The following is a 24,392-nucleotide window of genomic DNA, read 5'->3' as shown; positions in this document are numbered from 1 at the left end:
GAAGGGCCCAAGTCAGAGGCCTTTGTATACGGAGATCTTGATTCTTCACCCAACTTCTGACCTCCCATGGGGCTATTTTGCCCTCCCTCCTTAAGAGGGCCAGTGGTTCCCCCCCAGGGAAAAAAGAGTTGTAACCTGTCTCTGTGGATACCACATCTGTTTTTATTTTCCCCTGGTATTTTTTAAGTAAGGAGAAATGTGTGTAGGTTAAAGGGCCTATGGGGAGGAGGCTAGAGATAAACACTGTACAATGTGAAACTCTTCCATATGGGGAATGTGAGGATGTTTGAGGACTGGGCCTCAATACGAATACTAGCTGAGCTCCTGGTAATTACCAGTGCCTTCATGATATATGTGGATTGCCATTTGGTGTGTGGACAAGCCTTTTATTTGCAAATTAAAAGAGAATTTCAGAATCAATGGTTATGACCCCTCTTCCCTGAAACAGTAGGAAAGTGGGATAGGTATCAGTTTAAGAGAGAGAGAAATGAACGTGGAGATAGTAAACCAGTCTGCCTGTGATGTTGGTCCAGTTCAATCACCATCATTTTCTAGTTTGTTGTCAAATGGTTCCCTGATCTGAGAGTGAGGTCTTTGCAAAACTCTGGGCTGTTTCTCTCTTTTGCCTTGCCCTAGTGTGGTTTCACCTGGAATGCAAAACCCCAAAGCTCTGTGTTATCCCACATTTGAGATATGAGTGGAAATACTTGACTTCTGTAGACAGAATCAGATTGCTTATAAAATCCGAAGGTTTGTGGAAGATGCCCTGAACTCAGCCTTTCATTCAAATCCACTGTTAACTAAAACTTGCCAGCCAGAGCAATTACTTTGTCAAAGGTCTTGTTATTGCTCCTAATGTTAAGTAATAATTTGGTCCAGGTGCTGGGGAATGTGGGCAAAAAAATGAAGACATGCGTCCATGGCTAGAACATAAATTACAGAGTTTAGAAAAAATGTTCTCGATTTAGTCTCTCCCGGAGAGGGAACCTTTCTGTAAATCTTCAGTCCTCGTTATAATTTTAAAGTTAAATTCTTTATGATTAAAAGCACTTGGCAAATAATGATTCATTTAAACTGTAGTTCTGATATATTACTCTAATTATTGTTACCATGCCGTGCCCTTTGGCCTGGAAGTGAAACTCGTGTCCTCTTGACACCAGAGGTTAACAGAGCAGGAAGCCGGAGCAGTGTGTGTGCCTGCATGACCAGAATAATTTAGTAATTGTCTAATTACCTGAGGAGTATAATGCCACTGCTAAAAATAGTATTAAAAAATTAAATGAAAGTCGTTTTCTTGTTTCTCATAACCCATCTGTTCTCCATTTTGGGCAACCATGTGTTCATGGGTATGAAACGTGATTCATTCTAAAAGATCGGATGGCTTCTGCTCTGTTGGATAAAATATGTTTTTAATGGAACACAGCATTCAATAACTTCACAAACATCTCCAGCTTCCGAGACTCAGTTGTAGAGGCAGGAAGACTATTGTAGGTCTTTTGTCCTAAACTGTGACTTAAAATCTGGAACTGATGTTGGTCGATTTTGATATTTATTTCTTCTTAGAAATGGAAAAAAAGTTCATGACAAATGAGGACTTCTAACCAGTATCTTAGGAATATTAAGTTGTTCATTTGTTCAACAAATATCTGTTGCTAGTTACTACGGCCCTTGGTACTAGAATTCAATAGACAAGCTCTCTGTTCTCATGGTCTAACGGGAGAATTATCAGGTAAAGGATTCAGTTTTAGCCAGTGGAGACAATAACACACATGGTAATGTAGAAGCGTGGCTCCCAGTGGGGTGGGCACAGGGGGCAGCATGGATTAGGGGGCTCAGGGGAGGTGACTTTGAGGAGGAAACATTGAATGGAGACCTGAATGATGAGGTGGAGTGAGCTAGCTCTGCAGGGATGTGGGAAACAGTGTTCTAGGAAGTGGGTCCCGTAAGTGCAAAGGCCCTGAGGCAGGAAGGAGGTTGGACAGAGAGGCTAATCAGGTGGGTCATGGGAGGGCACCTGAGTGTTTTTTATTGAACACTAACTCATAGACTGTTGACAAGTGGTCTCTCTCTAGTGGTCTTAATTTTTTATTGTATTTTAAGGCAGTAGAACCCCTTTATTCAAAGCTAGGCCTTCATGGTACCCGGTGTGTAACAGAGATGGGTATGGGGTTGCTTGTCCTCCACGTTTGATGGTGCTGAGTGGGTTTCTCGGAATTTCTCTACTCAGCACGTGGGGTGAAAAGCACCCCCTAGCCCACTCCTCCCATTTGCGGGAAAAGGGCAGATGCCACTTGCTCAAGGTCACACAGCTGTTCACACCCACCCGAGAAGCAGGCTCAGATTTCTCAGCCTTCAGTACTCTTTTTACCTTGTTGCTCAAAACCTTTTCCCCACCTTAACCCATTAGGAGGCCAAGCTGTGTGTTGAAAGGTATGAAGGAAGGAACGGATGAGGGCTGTGTAAGCAACAGAACTGCTTCTTAGACAAGAGTTAGGGTCCATGGCCAGTGTGGAAGGCACAGCTTGAGTACATTTAAGTTTACTCTTGAAAATCTACCCTCAGTGGACTTCTAGGTACCATTTTGCAGTGTGTCCAGCCAGCCAGGCTTCTTTCTGGTTGTTACTGATATGCTCCCCGGACCTGCCCTTGGTTGCTCGTTACCCCCTAGAGTCCCCATCCATACTGTTGAATTCATTTTTTAAAAAAATTTATTGATTTTTGGCTGTGTTCGGTCTTCGTTGCTGCGCGTGGGCTTTTCTCTCTAGTTGCGGCGGGCGGGGGCTACTCTTTGTTGCGATGCGTGAGCTTCTCCTTGCGGTGGCTTCTCTTGTTGCGGAGCACGGGCTCTAGGCACGTGGGCTTTAGTAGTTGTGGCGCATGGGCTTGGTTGCTCCGCGGCATGTGGGATCTTCCTGGACCTGAGATCGAACCCGTGTCCCCTGCATTGGCAGGCGGATTCTTAACCACCGCACCACCAGGGAAGCCCCCTGTCTTCAATTTTAAACTGAGAGGAATGTCCATTTAAAACAGCAGTTCTAAACCGGGCATGATTTTGGTCTCCATGGGCAATTGGCAACATCTGAAGACAGTATTGTTCTCCTGTTGCAACTGGGGGTTGCGTCTGGCATCTAGTAGATGGAGGCCAGAGAAGCTGCTAGCCATCCCACTGTGCATAGGACTCTCCCCCTGCCGCCAGCCCCAACGGAGAATTATCTCCCTCAGATGTCAGCAGTGCCGAGGTCCGGACGCCCTGGTCTGAAGCAGCCGCATCACTTGAAGTGTAATGGGGCCCCCACTCGGTCAGAGGCCCCCAGCACCACCCAAAGGAAGGCGCGTTCCCAGGTCCCCAGGTAGCATCACCCACATTCACCAAGCTGTCGTTTTTTTCCTCGATTTATTTTGCATTTTTGTTTTTGGCTGAACGCCCATGACCGGATCCCTGACTCGCACGCCCTCATGGCAGTGTTACTGGAGATACCCCCAGAGTGACGTGTGTTAGAGCAGCTGAAAGAGAAGCAGCGACTCCGCAGGGTCGTTCTTCTTCCTTCTCAAGGTCCTTCCGTGTCTCTGGTCATCTTCCTCGTTGGTTTCCTCTTCTCCTAGCAATCCCAGGACCCGCCCGCTCAGAAGGGCCCCGCGCTCACCACCAAGGTGCGGCGGACCATGGGCACCCGCGTGCACGAAGCTGTCAAGGCCATCGCGCTGTGCCACAACGTCACCCCCGTGTACGAGTCCAGCGGTGTCACCGACCAGGCCGAGGCGGAGAAGCAGTACGAGGACTCCTGCCGTGTGTACCAGGCGTCCAGCCCGGACGAGGTAAGCCCCGGCATGCGGGATGCCCTGCCCATTTCCCACCTGCTCCAGGTGGGGCCACCTGTCAGGGCAGCAGGTTCCGGGGCGATGCTGGGCCGCTAGGGAAACAGGCTGGCAAATGCCTGCAGCCCTTGATCTTCCTCTAGAAGGAGTAGCCTTGGACTTGAGATACATCCTGAGTTAGGAAGCAGCGAGAGATCTTGTTTGTGGTTCAGACGGGCAGCGCATAAGGGGCACAGGTCCCATGAAACCACATTCCTTTTTTAAAAAACAGCTTAATTAGGATATAATACACATACCATACAATCGCCCGTGTGACAGATACATACAGGTCAGTGGTTTTTTTAAATAGTATATTCACGGAGTTATGCAACCATTACCACAGTCGGTTTTAGAATCGATTTTTGTGACACTTTTGTCAACCCAAAAGGAAGCACTCCGTGCCTGTATTCCCATAGACTCCCGCCCTCCCTCCCTCCAGCCCCTGGCAACCACTGACCTACTTTCTATCTCTGTAGATTTGCCTGTTCTGGACATTTCATACAAGTGGAAAGACACACACACATTTGGCGTCTCACCTCTTTCACTTAGCGTGTATTTTCAGGATTCATCCACGTGGTAGCGTGTGTCTGTACTTCATGCCTGTTTATGGATGAACAATATTCCATTGAAGGGATAATACTGTGTTTTGTTTACCCAGTCTTCGGTTGGTGAACATTTGGACTGTTGATATATTTTCTATGTATATAATATATATATATATGTGTGTGTATTTTCTTTGGGGGGCTATTGTGCTATGAACACGTGTCCAGGTTTTCGCGCAGACATATGTGTTCATTTCTCTTGGTGTACGTGTAGGAGAGGGATTGCTGGGTCACGTTAAATTTATGTTTAGCCTTTTGAGAAACTGCCACACTGTTTCTGAAGTGGCTGTGCCGTTTTAAATTCCCACCTGCAAGGTATGAGGGCTCTAGTTTCTCTGCATCTTAGCCGACACTTGTCATCGTCCCTCCTTTTGATTCTCGCCGATCTAGTGAGTGTGAAGTGAAATCTCATTGTGGTTTTGATTTGTGTTTCTGATACCAAAGGTTAATAACGTTGATAACGTTGAGCATCTTTTTATGTGCTTATTGGCCCCTTTATATATCTTCCTTGGAGAAATGTCTATCCAGGCCCTCTGCCCACTTTTAGTTGTGTTATGTGTCTTTTTGTTATTGAGTTGTAAGAGTTCTTTATGTATTTGAGATAAAAGCCTCCTGTCAGATATATGATTTCCAAATATTTTCTCCCATTCTATCTTTTTGTTTGTTTGTTTGTTTGTTTGCGGTACGCGGGCCTGTCACTGTTGTGGCCTCTCCCGTTGCGGAGCACAGGCTCCGGACGCGCAGGCTCAGTGGCCATGGCTCACGGGGCCAGCCGCTCCGCGGCATGTGGGATCTTCCCGGACCGGGGCACGAACCCGTGTCCCCTGCATCGGCAGGCGGACTCTCAACCGCTGCGCCACCAGGGAAGCCCCCATTCTATCTTTTATGTTCTTGATGGTGTCCTTTGAAACGTGGACGTTTTAAATTTTGATGAAGTCTGGTAAGCCACATATTTTTGTATCTAAGCATCAACTCTTGCTAAAGCTGAAAGGATTCGTGTAATTCTGTGTTCAAGAGCATAGGACCTGGTAATACAGTTGCCTGTGTAGTGTTTTCTGTAAGAAGCCCCTCACTGCTTTTTCTCTCAGGGTGCCATATGATAGGAACGCCTTTTGTGTAGGTGTAGGCAGAGCACTCCCTCGCCCAGCATGAAAATGGTATCATGTCCTTTGCCCCCTGACTTGAGTGTAGTTAAGACACAGTCCGTGTTTTACTAGTCTGTTAACATTTTGTTTTTTTTCCTTTCCAGTCTTCCTTCCTTTTTTCTTTCCTTAAAAAAAAACTTTTATTCTGATTATGGAAGCAATTTTTTGTAGTGTGGAAAATTTGGAAATTTCAGAAGAATATAAAGAGGGAAATGGGTTATTTTCAACTTCACTCATAAAAGATAACAATAGGTAACTTCCCTTGAGTATTTGGTACACATCAGGTCCCATTTGAAGTACTGTGTATTATTCATTAAATCTTCCCAGCAACTAAGAGGTACTATGATTATCCCCATTTTCAGAAGAGAAAGGTCAAGGACAGAGAGATTAAATACTTAGCCTGAAGTTCCTAGTTTTTTGTTTTTTTTTTAAGAGTTCAAAGTATAGTGGCTTTTCTTTTCTTATTATTTTTTAATTGAAGTATAGTTGATTTACAATATTATATTAGTTTCAGGAGTACAGCAGAGTGCTTTGATATTTTTAGAGATTATACTCCATATAAAGTTATTATAAAATATTGGCTATATTTCCTGTGCTGTACATTACATTTTTACATCTTCCCTGGATTTTTTTTTTTTAGACTTTTTAATTTTGAAATACTTTCAGATTTTTGGAAAAGTTGTAAAATGAACACAAAGACGTCCCCTTTACCAACACTTTACTCAGATTCTTCAAATGTGAACCCTTCTCTGCTTTTGCTTCCTCTTCACCTTTGAAGAGTAAGCTTCAGGCGTGATGCCCTTTTATTCCTAAATATTTCCTAAAAATACTTTCCTAAATATCTCCCTACAAAACAAGGTCATTTATGAGAATCAGGAAATTAACGTTGATACAGTACTGTTATCTGACTTGCAGATCTTATTAAAATTGCATCAGCTGTCCCACTCACTTTTTTTTTTTACAAAAAAAAGAAAAAAATATTTTCCCCAGATCAATAACCAGTCCAGGAGTACACACCACATTCAGTTGTACTGCCTCTGGTGTCTCTTTTATTTTTATTTTTTTAATTTAATTTTTCTTTTTGGCCAAGTCGTGTAGCATGTGGGATCTTAGTGCCCCAACCGGGGGTCGAACCTATGTCCCCCTGCAGTGGAAGCTCGGAGTCATAACCCCTGGACCATCTGGCGTTTCTATTAACCTGGAACAGTTCCTCAGCTTTCCTTGACCGTCACAGCCTTGACTGTTGAAGAATACAGGTTATCTGTTTTGTAGAATGTCCCTCAGTTTGTATTTGTCTGACATTTTCTTATGATGTTGACTCAGGTTATGCATTTCTGGTGCTGTCCTCGGTGCAGGGTATCCAGAGACGCATGGTGTTGGCGTGTCTAGGTCTCGGAGATGTTAACTTAGGTTTCTTGGCTAAGGTGGTGTCTCCCAGGTTTCCTCCTGGTAAAGTTGCCGTTTTCTGTGGCTGACTTATGTTACAGCACCAGTCCCCTAAGTGACAGGGTCAGGGCTTTAACCCAGGGAGTTTGTTTTCAGAGCCCAAACTCTTAATCCTTTTACTAAACCATTTTTCAGAAACCACTAAATATTAATTTTTATTCATTTGATATATAGCCCCTCCACTAGGTTTTCATGTATTTTTTTCGTAAAAAAATGAGCATTTTAATATAGTTATGGGTTTTGCCTATATTTGTTCTTTTTTCACTAATATTTTATCATACCTGTTTCTCAATTTTCTTGAACATTACACAGTTTTTCAGATTCACTGCCTACGGTATGGACCCTAATATCTTCAACTGTTCTCGTATTATTGGAATTTAGGTTATTTCTATTTTTGAGCAACAGTGTTTATAAACATTTGCAGTGAGTATCCTTACACTTGCTATTTCTAGAAATGGTGTGACGGGGTTCACTAATTCACCAGGTATTTTTGAGTGCCTCCCATGAGCCAGGCACTGTGGAGTCTACGTTAAACAAGGCAGCAGCTCACACCCCTTGGGGCAGCAGGAGTGAGACAGTTGCCTGAGCGGGTTCCTTATCCCCACTGTGTGTCTGTGACGTGGGACCCACAGGAGGGTGTTGTGAGGCCCTTAGTATGTGGTCAGTAAATCCTGTGGGTCAAACTGAATGAGTATGTTTAAGGCTCATGACATAAATTACCAGAGTGCTTCCCGGGATTTTTTTTTTTTTTTTAACCATTTTACTCTTCCACCAATGTTGCAAGGACTCCCAGTTATGATGATGATGATGATGATGATTTTTGTTCATTTTAAGAAGGAGGGACGGGCTTCTTTGGTACGTGAAGTGTTTTGGAGGTCTGGACTCATCTGAGAATATCCGTGAACCAGGGGTTGATGTGATCGTGCGGGCGGAGGTGGGGGGAGGGTGGCACAGTTAGAATCTTTTCCAAAGATCAGAAATGGCAGGACACTTGGGTGTGTCTTTCCCTGCCCAGTCTCTTCTTCCTCCTTTTCTGGGGCAATGGAATGTGTCCCCTGGGAGACGACTCCTTCTCATCTGCTTGGTGTTTGTGGAAGAGCTCAAGCTGTGAAGCCCAGTTCCTCTGTTGACCATTGATATTTGAACCAGGCTTTTTAGGGGGTGAAAAATCTGGTAACCCTTGGCCAAATTCTGAGATGGGAATTGTGTGCAGAGAGAAGGGGGAGGTGGGGGATAGGTGTGGGTGAGCCTACTGAGACGTGTGCCCTGGAACCGGAAGCTGGTCATATTTGTCACCGTGTCTTAACCAGGGTTCGTCTGCTTGATCTCGCCTTTCCGTTTCGGAATGGGAGGATGATACCATTGAAGGGTCCATGTGAGAAAGGACCAGACTTTTGGTAGTTACGGACTGGGGACCAGTAGCTTGTGGGTATTTCATAGAATTTAAATTAAACGTTGGTGATCCGATCAGCACTTGTGCCTCTGGGCTCTGATTGGCTATTGACATGCATATATGACGGTCTTTAATGCCTGTCCCACACCCCTGGTTCCCACTGAACTTTGATATATTTGTTTTAGGGCTGTGCAAAGATTTTTCCATGAAGGTAAATCTTCCATGGAATGCTGTGTGCTTTTCAGCTCCTTTTTGTTAAAGAGAAGAGCCCTTTATCTCTGCTGTCCATTAATTGCCTTTGGATTCAGATTTGTTTTGTTTTTCTAAGATTCTGAATAGCAGTTTGCTTTTTTTTAAAAAAGGGTATTTTCTTTTGGTCTTTGGTGTCTTCACAGAGGTCGGTGTTACTTTCTTGGTTTCCTTTTCCCCACAGCTTTATTTATTTTTTTTATTACACAGTCATTTCATGTTTATGATAGAATATATGAAAATGTAGAGAAGAAGAAAAAGTAAACCATAGTCCTACTAACTTAAGGTATAACCACTGTTAATATTTTACTCACCAGCCTTTTAAACTACTTCAAAAGATGCGTACCTCAAAATATAAATCTGTTTATGTAAATATACCGTCTGACAGAAAATAGGTTAAATCTAGTTCCAGTGCAATCTTTCAGAAAGCTGTACTGTTTCCAGATCCCTGTGGGATTCCACGTAGGAGTGGCTGGGTCTAGAATCTTACCTTTGAAATTCTATATCAATAAAACCTGGCTGGTGCGGGCAAGGTCAGTTGATGGAATACATACAGAAGCCAGTATCCTCTTTACTTTGGAGCTCCTGGAGTAATTTCTACCAGTTGGCCTAGGATTCATTTCCTGTAACAGAAAGCAGGATTTCCTAAATTTGTTTCCTGTGCACATTCCGCCTGGGAAGCCTTGAAGTGTCTGTATTCAGCTATTGATTACAGCCTGGGGGGCACTGCCCCCACCCCCCCGACCCCCCGCCTGTACAGTAAACTCCCAGGGGAAATGAGACAGATGTAATCTGGCCAGAGAGAAGTGGTCCTAAGATGCTCGGGTGAGCAGGCTTCAGCCCTGACAGCATCCCATCGTTTGCAGTATATTTGGCAGTGTTGGAGGTGGGGTACAGTGGAGGGGGGGGTCACTGTGATACAACTCTTAACGTGTCCTTCTTGGCGTGAGTGGTCCAGGAAGTGCTCTCCTCCGAGCAGATAGAATCCACCCAGGGACGCGTTCATTTGTCTAAAGAAGTTGATAAACATAACCTGTAATTTTCACTAGGTAGTGATAACCACTGTTTGTGTTCGGTTGTAGAGTTACCCAGATTTTTCCTAAATGTGGGCATATATGTAGAATTACAGTTGCATGTTTCTCTGGTACAGAATCACACTCTAGTACAAGGAGGGAAGGAGGGTGAAGTGGGTTAAGTCACATCCTTGAGAAAGCCAGATGGTTTTCATGGTCCTGTAGGGTTTATGTGTGCGTGCGTGTACGTGTGTGCGCGCATGTCGGCACGTGTACATATGTGCACGAGTGTGGGTGTGAACACGTGCACGTGATGTGTGCACGACTGCTGTTGGAGCGTGTGTGGCGTGTGGCTGTGCATGGGTGTGTGTGCGTGTGTGTGAGTGTGAATGAAAGTGGCCTGCTGTATGTGGCTGTGCCTTGAGTAACTCTGATTTCAGAGCCCTTAGTTACAAGTTCTGGGTAATGTGCAGGATGTTCTGTGTGGCCACCCCCGCTCAGGGCGCAGTGCGAGAAGTCTATCTCCATCTTCCCCTGAGGCACCCCGCCCCCTCCTTTCTCACAGTCTCTACACAGGGCCCCTCCCCTGACCTCTGCCTCCGAGCTGCCCACTGTTCTCAATATCTGAGTACCTCTGCAGAGATAATTCTTTGCATACGTTAGAATTTTCCTCACCCTTTAATTATTAACCTATTTAAAAAATTTAAGAGCACAATTGTAAATTATAGATAAAGTTTCGCACCTTGCTTTGCGTTGCTCATCCTTCTAAAGCATGTCCGTGTGTGTGGTGTCACTGTGTGGGACGTCAGCTGAGTTTTGCTAAAATGTTGGGTTGCTGTGTGTTCTGTCATCTCGCAATGGCATTTCAAGACCTTCATTTTCACTAATTTTTCTGAAAGATGGGGGCATCGCACTACCCCTCCTTACCCCGCAGTGCAGCTGCGGGTCGTGTGTCACTGCCAGGGCGGACTTGATCAGCGATGTGATTTTAAGCTGCACTCAGCCTCCTCGTAGGTAAAGAGGGGCTGATACATCACACGGAGCTCATGGCCCTTAGAGAAGAGAGGGAGCAGTGAGGGTAGCGGTGATGCTGCCAGTGGTAAGAAGGGGTCACCTGTTGCTTATCTGCTCTGTTCCAGGCACCGCGTTACGGGCATCCCTTACCACCCAGAATTACTGTGATCGTGCTGTTTGCAAATGAGGTATAGGTTGGCTAAGGAATATTCCCAAGGTCACACGGCTGGCGAGATTAAAACCCGCAGCCCATGTCCAGAGGTGGGGCTCGTAACCCCACAGGACCACGTCCCTACCCATGGCATCATGGCTTGAAAGTGCTTTGTCAACTCACAAGTGCTGCAGAGAGTGAAGCACTTGCATTTGGGGAGCTCAGGGTGGATACTGGGTGAAGTTCCAGAGTGTCCAATTATTTTTAACCCACTCCGGTCCCCTTGGGACACGTGCACTGAGCCAGTGTTGTGTCTGGGATCTCCAAAACTCAGTGGCACCTTTTGTGTGTGTCCCTTCCCTCTTTTCTCATCTTATAAGCTTCCAGGCTTGGTGATAATAACCGTCTTCTGCCAGGCCCCAGAAGCCTACCTTCTGAGTGTCTTGCCTTCACCGTCCATCTCTTCAGGATCCGGCCCTTAGAAGGGAAAACCAAAAAGGATGTGTTTCTCCGCTAGTCCACAGTAACCTTGAAATGGCCACCTTGCAAGTGGCCGTGAGAGCGTGGGCGAAGAGCAAGTGGGTCTCTCCTCCAGACATGAGTCTGTAGATGGAGAGCATTCCTGCATCCATTAGAATGTCAGAAGCTGGGAGTAATGCAGACAGGGGTGATATAAGAAAAAGGGGTATACAGTGAAGGTACAGCTAATCTAGAAGCAGATTTTATTTTTAGTTCCCCCCCCCCCCGCACTAATTATAAGAGTAACATTAGCTTGTTATAGAAAAAGAAAAAAAATCACAGGAAAGAAAAGCCAAAAATGTTCTGGTGTTTTTCCTATTTCTCTTCTGTATATATACGATATATGTTCGATGACCTTGATTTGTTCCCTTGCATTATCCCTTTCCGGTAACTATCTATAGTAAGAATATTCTTAGTGGCTGCTCTATATTCTGCTGCTTAGATACACCACAGATTATTTTCTCTGTCTCCCAAGCGTAACATTTAGGTGGTCCCCCACTTGTGGCTGTCATAAATAATGTCGTGATGGAGAGCCTTGCTCATTCAGTCTCTCTGTACATGTCTCAGCATGCATGAAAGGTCCCAGTTGTCTCATTTTGCATTTTCTCAATGCTGTTGCAAAGAGTGAGGATAAAACCGTTGGGGAAAGGTAAGCCCGTGGCCTTGAGCGGGGGCCGGCAATCTCCTGTCCATTTGCAGACTTGGGGTTTCTTTTTCCTCCATAACCACATCCCTGTTGGTCCCCTGAATGCCTCCTCGTGTCTGAGCCTCAGCTCCAGGCTTCAGACAATGCCAGCATTCAGATGTGTGCACGATGGCGTGTGGAGTGTTGACCCAGAGAGATTTAGGAGGCTGGTGGGGCTCTACCATCACGTTGCCAGGGCCTTGGACCTGAGGGTGAGGTCAAAGAACAGCGGTCGGGAACTTAAGGAAAAAATCCTCCATCAATGTTACGTATTAACCACTGGGGTAGAATTTTGAAAGAAGATTCTGGTTGCTCAGAAGATAGGGGTCCTGTGTCAGGCAGGACTATGGGATTTTGGGGGCACTGTAGAAAACTGTCAAATGAGCCTTCCTTGGTATTAGCTCATCCGCGGCCATACATGCAAAAGTCCTGTCCCATATCACATTAGTATTGGGCCAGAATGGACTTAAGTAAATAGTCGTTTCTAAGTGGCTAAATTTTTATGGAGATGATGCCATTCTTCCTTTTCAAATACTTGTTTTTAGCAGAGTTAAGTCCCAAGAGGCTGAATTTCAAGTATAGGATCAGGAAATTCGGATCAGGGAGTGGCCTTTTATTCTACCACCTTGTCCACTGATGCTTAAAAGTAGCAGGCTGGGGCTTCCCTGGTGGCGCAGTGGTTGGGAGTCCGCCTGCCGATGCAGGGGACGCGGGTTCGTGCTCCGGTCTGGGAGGATCCCACATGCCGCGGAGCGACTGGGCCCGTGAGCCATGGCCGCTGAGCCTGCGCGTCCGGAGCCTGTGCTCCGCAACGGGAGAGGCCACAACAGTGAGAGGCCTGCGTACCGCAAAAAAAAAAAAAAAAAAAAAAAAAAGTAGCAGGCTGTTTTTTGTTTGCTCCATGCTGTTTAAAAGAAAAGCAGCAATATTTAAAAATCACTCAGTGTTCTATAAAAATAAGCTTCTCCTGAGAAAGATCAGATCTGGAAAGACTGGGCCCAGTTTTGACCTGGCAGCAGTTAGCCCCCTCCCCCAAGCCCTGTCCCTAGGTGGCCGGCCCTGCCCCGGTCCGCTGCCTGCCCTGCTCCTGTTGGCATTCAAACCTGCAAACCACCATGTGGCCCATTTTGGAACCTATTTCTTAATAAAGTAAAGAATACCTAGGTCTGTGGGTATTTGTAAGCTTGAAAGGCCTGGCTTCGGGCAGACTGGCCATTCTTTGTAAGCCTGGGTGTTTATCTGATTGAATGCCCCCAAAGAACCGTTTTAATCAGATAGCAGATTCATGCATGTTCTTGTATTTCATATGCATCCTGCTTTTGACAGGAATTCAAGGCTCTTTAGCCTGTCTGGCGTAATTCCCAAGCACACATTCCCAGGTACAAAGAGAAGATTATTAAAGCTTGTCACAGGTGGTTTATTGCTGACCAACAAATGATGAAAAAGCCCTTTCATGGACAGCTCTGACAAGAATTCTTCAGATGGGCTTTTTTTTTTTGGAGGCGGAAGGGTGGAGTAGGAGGCTCTTTTTTTAATTTCCTGACCCAAACCAGACGCACAGCTGACTCGTGGAGCCCAGATCCCCCGCTCCGGCCCTTTCTTGGTTTCTAGCATTTGCTTTTGCCTCTCATTTATTTGTTCATTCATTTACCTTTTACGAGGTTTCTTTTTCTGCTCTTCTGACCTCCGGTAGTCTGACCCGAGGCCCCCTGAGACCCCAGCTCCGGCTGTTAAGGACAGCGAGACTCAAGACCCTGAGATTGGGGACTTCCCTGGTGGTCCAGTGGTTAAGACTCCACGCTTCCACTACAGGGGGGTGCGGGTTTGATCCCTGGTCGGGGAACTAAGATCCCACCTGCGGTGTAGTGCAGCCGTAAGAAAAAAAAAAGACCCTGAAATCCTTTCTGATTTGGCAATACAGGATGATTCTTTTGAATTGAAGCTCAGACCCTCTAGCAGAAGCAGCCTCATTTACATCATCTTGTTTCAGGAAGGGATGGAGTTGCCCACCTGACCGCTGAAATGTTTGTCCCCGCTGCTGTTGAGAATGGTTAGTGAGCTCCCCAGTTCTAAACTGCTCTCTTCTCAGTAGGACCTGGGGGATTTTATATGTTCTGGTAGAAAGCAGCTTTAAATTAAAACTGACTTAATGTTAAAGTCGGAATAAGGGAGTGTAAGGTGAGAAAGAAAGGCCCCCCTGCAGGGCTCATATCCTGTTGGAATCAGCCCCCAAGAGGACTTGTGAGGTTTTGATTAGGACCTTGGACCCAAGGGGTGGGAGATGGGAGATGGGGCAACCAGCACAGTCAAAGTAGGTTCCTTAACTCCCTCGAGGGCTTTGCTGTAGAAGAAAGCATGGTTAGAAGATGTTTCCATTCAGCTGTAATTCATGCTTCCCCGGGAACACTTGTCACTGTTGATCATTTCAGATGCATGGTTCAACTTCCCCTCCAACACAGTCCTGTGGGGTCTGCAGCAGGGGGACCCAGGCTGGCCAAGGCCAGAACTGCCTCTACGGCCCTGAAAGCCACTTCCCGTTCTGGAGTTTCAGATCCTTTCTTGATTGAAGTTAAGAACAGGCTTTGGGGGAATTAGTGTATCTCCTTGAAGCCCAGTATTACAGACTCTTCACATCTTTTCAGAGCAATTAAATACGTTTTTAAGGGGTGAAACAACAGCTGTTTAAAAGCAAGGATGAAAAACTCTTTTCCCTAGCAGTCGTGTTGGAAAGCATCTGAAGAAGAATTTCCTTTTTCTTTGTTACTAAACTGGTACGTAGAGGAGGATGTAAATTTAGTCAAGCTACGTACTTGTAATAATCTCGTATTGTGTTGGGATATTTATTTACTTAATTAAAATTAAAAATATTAAAAATAAAAGATGGGGCTTCCCTGGTGGTGCAGTGGTTGAGAGTTCGCCTGCCGATGCAGAGGACACGGGTTCGTGCCCCGGTCCGGGAAGATCCCACATGCCGCGGAGCGGCTGGGCCCGTGAGCCATGGCCGCTGAGCCTGCGCGTCCGGAGCCTGTGCTCCGCAACGGGAGAGGCCACAGCAGTGAGAGGCCCGCGTACCGCAAAATAAATAAATAAAAGAAGTGCGTGTACACACTAAAATATTTCAGTAGTATATAGAGAGAAGAGTGAAGTAATTTCTCTTCATGTGTATCATCCTATAAGCGTTTTAGTGCATGTACCCAAAGTTTTTAATATTTATACGGATGGGATTTTTAAATTTATATCAGTGTTTACTGATTTGTTCATTTTAAACTTGGAAAGAAGATTGTTAGCAGATAGGACAGGCCATATTGAAATTCAGAGTGATTAGATGAAACAACTATATGAATGAGTTTCCAAAGACTTATGCAGGTTAGTAGCAAAACAAACAAACAAAACCAAACTTGATTAGCCCTTTCTTTTGGAGGTGGAGGTCAGTGGGGATTAGGAGGTGGGCACCTTTGGGGGCTGTTACTATGCCTACCATGCCCCCTGTCAACTTTCTAACGGTGACAGTGAGTCGGGTGACGGGCACACCCACTAAGGATGCCGTGATGTGTGTGCGCCCGTGTTTAGAGAACAGGCATCTGGATGGCCCGGGATTGGCACGCTCCCTTGGGCTACTTGGGTCAGCTAGACACAGGATTCGATCTCATCTCAGCCCGTGGTAGCTGCCCGCCGAGAGCAGCTCGCCTGGCCTCTCTGACTCTGTTTCTTCGTCCGTCGGGTAGAGCTGCTTGGTACTTCCTGCCTCTATGGGCTGTGCTGACAAGTAAACACGATGACCTTGTGGTTCGTACGCCGTAGGCTCTTCGTACTTACCCCTGTCTCCCCCTGCCCCCCACCCCATGGCGTAGCCCCCTTCCTGTGGCAGTGGCAGTGAGGGCTTGGTGGTCTCCCCTCCCCAGCTCCCCCTTCTGTCCCCGCCTTTTCCACTCCTATTTCCTTCTTTCCCTGAAGACCCCAGACCAGATTCATCTGTAGACGTGTTTTATTTTCTTCATGGGCGTTTAAAACGTGCAGCTTAGTGGCTTACATTGAAAAGTTAGAGATCTCAGGGACAAGGTCAGATTTCTGGTTTTTCTTGAGAAACTGGAAGCTCTGGCCACCCTGGGTCCACATTCCCGTGGGGCAGCCTCCTTCAGAGGGGGCACTGGCTCCTGCCTGCCGCAGTTCCCACTGGTCTGGCCCCTGTCTTGGAATTTGCATCCTCCATGCCTTTGACTGGAAGTGAAGCAAACCTTGCTCGGGCTGTGAGAAGATTCCAGCTGGTGACAGAACCGTGGTCCTAGGAAGTGTAGCGGGTGGTGGAGGGTTTGGCTGTGCACCAGGTAGATCCAGGTTCCTGCCTAGCCGGCCGTTGCCCCGGAGCATCACCTCAGGCAACTTAATGAGCTTCCGCAAGCCTCAGTTTCCTCATCTGTACAGACCAGCGTTCTCCCCCTGTCAGTACTGCCTGCCATGTGGGGTGGGGTGATTCTTTGTCATGGGGGCTGTCCTGTGTGTTGTAGGATGTTTAGCAGAATCCCTGGCCTCCACCCATGAGATGTCAGTAGAAAATATCCACCCCCTCCTCAGTTGTGAAGCCAAAACTGTCCCCAGACGTTGCCATGTGCCCCTTGGGGGGCAGAGCTGCCCAGTCGAGCACTGCTGTCAATCCCCTCCTGGTTGAGTGTGTGTGAGTTTAACAGGGAGCCTGGAGGTGAGTCGCCCCACCCCGGCGTCGTGCTCCTGGCTTCCCCATGTTTGTGGTTGGCCTGGTGCAGCTCCTTCCAGACGTGATCTCTGGTTGTGCTGATCCTTGAGCGTGTGCGGTTCTCTCTGCCACAGCTCTGGCGCGTGGCCTGCTTTAGGGCCCAGGAGAGACGGCGGCTCTGAGCGCGGAGCCCCCGCAGGCCTAGAGGGGCGGGGGTGGGGCTGTCACCGGCCAGCATGACCTCCCCCAGGGATGCAGGCCCTGCTCAGCCTCACCTGTCTCTGCTCCCCCGTCCACCTTTATGTTCATTTGCTTGACCTGTGAACCAGGATCCTCGGCTGTGTATCTGACCTTTGACCCTTGTCACATTTAGGTGGCCCTGGTGCAGTGGACCGAAAGTGTGGGCTTAACACTGGTGGGCCGGGACCAGTCTTCCATGCAGCTGAGGACCCCTGGTGACCAGATCCTGAACTTCACCATCTTGCAGATCTTCCCTTTCACCTACGAAAGCAAACGCATGGGCATCATCGTGAGGGTGAGTTTATTTATAATTTAAAATGGTTAAAACAAAAACCCAAACCTGCCTAAGTCTGCTGTGTATGTCCCTGTTGCTGGACATTCTTTCTTACCCCTTTCTTTATTGTATTATTGCCTGTCGTTCAGACTAGCAAGAGGATTTAATTCCCTCAGAAGAAAGAGAATTAGTTCATCAGTTGGACAGATCTCGGATAGCTGCTCAGCTTTTGGTTAACCCACTTCCAGAGTGAAAGGTCTAATGAGTGTAGATTGAGCATTTCTTGGTAATAATACATTTCTCACTGTATACTCTTCAGTTTAATTAAATGTTATTTTCTATTGAGGTGACATTCACATGACATAAATTAATCATTTAAATGTGTAATTCGTTGGCATTTAGTACATTCACAGTGTCTTGCATCCACCACTTTCCTCAAGTTTTGAAACATTGGCATCACTGCCAAAGGGAACCTTGTATCCATTAAGTGGTCACTCTCCATACCTTCTTCCCCGTAGGCCCTGGAAACCTCCCGTCTCCTTTCTGTCTCTAGGATTTACCTATTCTGGGTATTTCATATAAATGGGGCTATACAATATGTGACCTTCTGTATCTGGCTCCTTTCACTTAGCATAATGTTTTAGAGATTCATCCATGTTGTAGCATATATACATACTTCATTCCTTTTTATGACTGAGTAGTATTTCATGTTGATTATCCATTCATCCATCAGTGGACATTTGGGTTGTTTCCACCTTTTGGCTATTGTGAATAGTGTTGCTATGAACATTCGTGTATAAGGATTTGAGCATCTGTTTTCAGTTCTTTTTTTTTTTTTTCGGTACGTGGGCCTCTCACTGTTGCGGCCTCTCCCGTTGTGGAGCACAGGCTCCGGACGCGCAGGCTCAGCGGCCATGGCTCACGGGCCCAGCCGCTCCGTGGCATGTGGGATCTTCCCGGACCGGGGCACGATCCCATGTCCCCTGCATCGGCAGGTGGACTCTCAACCACTGCGCCACCAGGGAAGCCCTGTTTTCAGTTCTTTTGAGTAGATACCTAGGAGTGGAATTGCTGGGTCCGTTTCCCAGTTGCTGGATAATTCTATCTTTTAACTTTATGAGGAGTCGCCAAACTTTTCTGCAAAATGCTGCACCATTTATAGGGTTGGCCAAAAAGTTCGTTCAGGTCTTTCTGTAAGATGTTACAGAAAGACCTGAACAAACTTCTTGGCCAGCCCGATACATTCTACCAGCAGTGTATGAAGCTTCTGGTTTCTCCATATCCTCATCAGTGCTTGTTATTTCCCTTTTTTTTTTTCATTGTAGCCGTCCTAGTTGCTGTGAAGTGGTATTTCATTGTGGTTTTGATTTGCGTTTTCCTGATAGCTAATGATGTTAAGCATCTTCTCATATACTTACTGACCACTTGTATTCTTCCTTGGAGACATGTCTGTTCACGTCGTTTGCCCACTTTTGAAGTGGGTAGTCTTTTATTGTTGTGTTGTAAGAGTTCTTTACGTAGTCTGGATACTAGACCTTTATCAGAGATATGATATACACATATTTTCTTTCATTCTGTAGCTTGTCTTTTTGCTTTCTTGATAAAATTCTTTGGATGCACAGAAGTTACTAATTTTGATGACGTCCAATTTATTTTTTTCCTCTGTTGCTCTTGACTTTGGTGTCATATCTGAGAGTCCATTGCTAAACCTAAGGTCATGAAAATTTACCCCTATGTTTTCTTTTAAAAGTTTTTGTAGTTTTATCTCTTTTAGATCATTGATCCATTTTGCGTTATTTTCATATACGGTGTGAGTTAGGGGTTTTAACGTCATTCTTTTGTGTGTGGATGGAGAGTTGTCCCAGCACCGTTTGCTGCAGAGACTATTGTTTTCCCACTGAATAGTCTTGATACCCTTGTAATTAGACATTTTCGATGATTTTTCATTCATACAGTCCCAAAAGTTATTGGAAAAAAGTGTCGTGATCACTCAACATCGTCATTTTGGCATTAATAGTTCAGATTTTCTTTTTATATTTTTTGAAGCTATTATTGAAGTACAGCATACAAACAGAAAAGTGCAAACCTCAGGAGTGTACAGCTCAAGTGTTAACAAAGTAATAAACACAGTGTCACTCGCATCCCGAGCAAGGAACAGAATCCCTCCCACCATCACCCCAGCAGCTCCCTCGTACCCCTTTCTGGTTACTGCATCCTTCCTTCCCACAAGGATATAACCACTGTCCCATTTCTACCACTGACTGATTTTGTCTCTTTTTGAACTTTATATAAAGGAAACTGTACAGTAGATACCCTTTTGTGTTTGAGTTCGTTTGCTCAAATTTATATTTATGTATTGATCCACACTTTTGCATGTATTATAGTTAAAAAATTTTTTTAAACAAAGAAAACATTGTGCATTCAATTGAAATCCCATCTGTCCTTTCTAGATGTGCTTCATCTTCAGTCCTACCCCAGGTTTATCACTCCTATGAATTTTAAAATACTATTATCAGACACATTGGGTATAAATAATATGTATTATGGTATTCATGTTTTTATTCTCTCTATAAAGTGTCACTGTAGTATATATATTATTATTCCACATACTAATTTTTGTTTAACATTTTACAAAAAGCTTTATTGATGTTGATACACGTAATCCCACTTTATTTCTCTTAGCTGACTTGTTGTATTGCATTGTGCAAATATACCTCAGTTCCTTCCGTCTGTTGCCGTTCCCTCTTGATACACGTTTAGGTCATTGCCACTTTTTTTGCCGATAGAAAGACCGCTGCCATGTGTAGCCTTGTCTGCTGCAGTCTCCACTGTACATATGTCCGTGTTTTTCTGTGGACTACACCCAGAGGTGGACTTGCTGGATGGTAGAATATATTCATCTTTAACTTTACCAGGTTTTTTCAACTTTTTCTCCAAAGTGCTTATCCTAATCTTAGTCCCACTGTTTTTCTGCATCCTCACCAACGCTTGATAGTGTCGGACTTTTAAAATCTTGCCAATCTGAATTAATACCTTGTTTTCCTATTTGCTCTTTTACTCACACTTTCCATTCTGGGAAGCCTGGAAGCCCTGTGTTCATAAGCCACTCTGCTCAGTAGTTCTTAAACCTGGCTGATAGGGACTTCCCTGGTGGCACAGTGGATAAGAATCTGCCTGCCAATGTAGGGGACATAGGTTTGAGCCCTGGTCCGGGAAGATCCCACATGCCGCAGGGCAACTAAGCCCATGTGCCACAACTACTGAGCCCTGTGCCACAACTACTGAAGCCAGCATGCCACAACTACTGAAGCCAGCGTGCTTAGAACCCGTGCTCCGCAACAAGAGAAGCCACCACAATGAGAAGCCTGCGCACGCACGGCAGCGAAGAGTAGCCCCCGCTCGCCGCAACTAGAGAAAGCCTGAGCGCAGCAACGAAGACCCAGCATGGCCAAAAATAAATAAGAGATCTAAACAAACAAACAAACAAAACCTGGCTGATCATCGGAATTAACCATAGGAGCTTTAAAAATTGCAGACTGCTTTGGTCCCAGTCCTATTTTGGTGTTGAGATGGTTCCCTGGTGTTCTTAAAGGTTCTTCACATTGTTTGGTTTGGCTGGAGAAAATGCTGCCCCAGATCATGAGAATCTTTGGAATACGACTCTCTCATTTTTTAAACAAATGAGGATCCCCTCCGCCCTATCTACACAAGTGTTTCATGCCTTAGGGGTCAGAGTTGTAGATTCTATCATAGTAAATTAGTAATAATAGAATTAGTAATAGGAGTAATTAGTAATAGTACTAGCAGCATTAGTAATAGGAACAGAGTTAGGAACAATAATAATAACAGAGGTAACATTTAAATGGTGCTTATTGGGTGCTAGTCACTGTTGTAAATGATTTGCATAAAACAACTCATGTAATTCTCATAATACCATTGCAGTTGGCATTTAACAGAGGAGAAAATTGAGGTATAGAGAGAAGAAGAAACCTCCCTAAGTTCATATAGTTAGAAAAGGTGGAGCTGTGCTTCTACCCCAGGCTGTCTGGCTCCCAGGTCATGCTCTTTATCGCCAGGCCCTGGGAGTTTGGGTGTGATGAGAGGAATGCGGGAAAGCTCACAGAGCACCCACAGTAATGTTGAGGGTAGTGTGTTAATCACGTATGGTGTTGTGACAGATTATCCCGCATGTGATGGCTTAAAACGACAGGAAGTGTTATCTGACAATTTCTGGGGGCCAAGGAGTCCAGGTGCAGCCTCGCCGGGCCCTCTGCCTCGGCATCTCTCATAGGCTGCAGTCATCCAAGGTTCAGCCGGGGCAGGATTCACTGCCAGGTGAAATCAGTGTTGTCAGTTGTTGGGCTGAGGACTTTAGTTCTATACCAGCTGCTGGCCAGAGGCCATCCTCATCCACTGCCCCACAGGCCTCTCCATAGACCGGCTCCCACATCAGCTGGCTTCACCCAAGTGAGTCTGTGAGAGTGTGAACAAGACAGAAGGCACGTCATCTCAGAACCAACCTCCCTTCACTTTTGCCTTATTCTGTTATTAGAAGCAGGTCCCTGGGTCCAGCCCACCACTTGGTGGGCCTGGATCACCCAGGGGTGTGAACACGCCGGGAGGTGGGGAAAGTGGGAGTCACTGAAGAGGCTGTTTCTCCAGGTAAAAGTTAGAAACAGCTCCATGAGCTGCAGTACTGATGGTCCAGTGACACACAGTACGAATGTGCCTTGAAAACGACACATTTTAAGGGATTTTTGTGTCCCCGGTGCCAGTAGTCTTCAGACTCTACCAGACATATATCCTTGGAAGTTTTTGAGTGGGATGGGGGCTTTTCTTCCCATGCAGCTGCTGCTTTTCCCACTGGTCTGCACCTAGCCTGCCCCGTGGCTTTTAAACCGTATCTTGAGTGCGTGTCTGATGTCAGGAACATCCACGGCCTGGAAGCAGCCACATGAATCCTGTGGGTGGGTGTTTCCTGGGGAATTAGAGTCGTTATCTACTATGGAATTGCTTTTATTTTGTTCCAGCCTTTATTTTTCCAAGTTCTAGGGCCATGGACTATGCTGGAGTCATTTGAGGGTTGAATCATCATCAAATAGTCCCGATATCAGCCGTTCTAGAATAAGTGGGCTGAGTGCGTCACCCTTCCTTTAGTTGCAAAGGGCTATCATTCCCAGACATGCATCACATTTTATGAGATGTGACCCCTGTATCTTCCCACAGCAAGAACGGGATCTGTGTCTGGGAGTATGGGATACTGTTGGGTGGGCAAATCTATCATTACTTTACAATAGCGCTCCACCCTTCCCAGATTATATTTGAAAAAAAATCAGCATTGGGAACAGATAAGTATGTATAGAAGGGGATCAGAACCTTTCATCTGTATTTTCATCACCCAAAGACAACCACTCTTGCCTTTTCAGGGAATTTCCCTTCAGTTTTTTCTCTAAGCATAAATGAGGGTAAACAGCCGCACACAATTTTATAAAACTGGCTTCAGACTCCGCCTAAAGCTTTCTAAAGCTCCCACCCCCTCCACTGAATAATAAGTATAGGGAAAATGTTCTCATATTATTAAAACATGATTTTTATGATTTTAATGTGGGCACGGTGTTTTGCTGAAAAAACGTAGCATTACTTAATCAAATATTCCTTTCTTGGATACTTAGGTTGTTTTCCATCTCTCACTACTAACAGTGAACCTGTGCACATCCATCTTTGTTAGGCTGTCTTTACTGTGATGCATATTATTTTGCTAATATTTTTGTTTTCTGACCTGTCTCCCTCTCTGTCTTTGGTTTTGCAGGGTGCAAATCCGTGCCCAGGGCTGTGGAGCTAGCTCTCCACTTAGCACGAATCTCACTGTTCTCCTTTCGCGAAAGACCCTCATCCTGGGGCCATCTTGCCCCCAGGGGACATGGGGACACATCTGGGGACATTTTTGGTTGTTGCAGCTCAGAGGGTGGTGCCACTGGCATCTAGTGGATAGAGGTCAGGACAGTCTCATACCAAAGAACGTTCCAGCCCCAAATGTTCATCGTGCCTGGGCCGAGAAACTCTCTTCTGATGTGGCCATCTTTTCTGTCTGTTGTTTGAAAGTAGCTGCCCAGTTACCTGATGTGAGGAAGTTTTCCCTCAGTTATAAAATGGTTCTCAACCTGGTTTAATGACGGTTGACAGTTATAGTTTTGTTCTCACCTGGCTCATCAACCCTCTTAAACATGTGTGAGCTCATGGACGGCTCTGTGCGGCGTCTTCCTACCCTCACCAAGCAAGGTCTGGTCTTTCTGTGAATCTCTCTTCTGAGAAGGTCAGCGAGGTTAGAGAAGCCGGTTTCGTCGGGGCTTGCGTGTTTGTCTCTGTGTCGCCAGTTTTGTTTTTGTTGTGTTACAAGATGTTCCACTGCCCTCCCCTCACCCTTCCCCCTTGGCGTGCTGAAGTCGGATCACTGGTATAGATCATACCCTTGTCACTGTCTGAATAAAAGAGGCCTTTGAACAGGTGCCAGAGTCAGACCACAGTGGAAAAAGATGAGGCCCCCAAACAATGCAGCACAACCAGCAGATCTCTGTAAATTTAGAGCGTAATCTTGCCATAATATGGGAACGAAGTAACCTTGTGATGAACTTGGTGGGAGGAAATGACTAACGGGAGGAGACAGTCGGCACAGTATTTATATTGGACAAGATGTCCGAGTTCTCTTGAGCCCCTTCTGGAGCAGAGGAAGCTGGGGAGGGGGACGTTATTTCCCATAGCAGCATTTGGGTGAAGGCGAAAGGAAAAAGGAACCTCAGATGCTTTCATGTTCAGACCCCACTGCTGTCTTTGGCCCGAGTCACAAGCAGGCATAGATGCAGTCCATCAAAGCAGCAGCCTGCAGTTCTGATGCTTTTAAAGTGCAGGTGCCCGTTCGTGGCCTGTGGGTGCTTTTATGAGTAAGCATGTTGTTCTCAAAGATTGGCCGTGATCAGAGGCCTTCGGAAGTTACTTTAGTCGATGAAACTATACCACTGATTTGGCCTTGGGTATTTATTTCCTATTCAATGAAGAGCTTACAGGCATGCATTCTGGGCTTCCTGGGGCAGCAGAATTTAGGCACGAGGTGGTGATGGC

At 45.8% G+C, this 24,392-nt stretch overlaps 1 protein-coding gene across 3 annotated transcripts in view; it reads left to right on the top strand.

Annotated features, from left to right (window-relative positions):
- Positions 1-24,392, top strand: part of ATP9A (ATPase phospholipid transporting 9A (putative)) — a 135,633-nt gene that overhangs the window by 76,725 nt on the left and 34,516 nt on the right. For all 3 annotated transcript variants that reach the window (XM_030839108.2, XM_060285539.2, XM_030839109.3), the window contains exons 14-15: positions 3,604-3,816; positions 17,136-17,297. In XM_030839108.2, the coding sequence (XP_030694968.1) occupies positions 3,604-3,816; positions 17,136-17,297 (375 nt within the window). The remainder of the gene's footprint in view (positions 1-3,603; positions 3,817-17,135; positions 17,298-24,392) is intronic.

This window comes from Globicephala melas, chromosome 15, assembly GCF_963455315.2.
Source record: "Globicephala melas chromosome 15, mGloMel1.2, whole genome shotgun sequence".
Lineage (NCBI taxonomy): Eukaryota > Metazoa > Chordata > Mammalia > Artiodactyla > Delphinidae > Globicephala > Globicephala melas.
The sequence above is the reverse complement of the archived record's forward strand: the minus strand, read 5'-3'. Positions and strand labels throughout refer to the sequence as shown.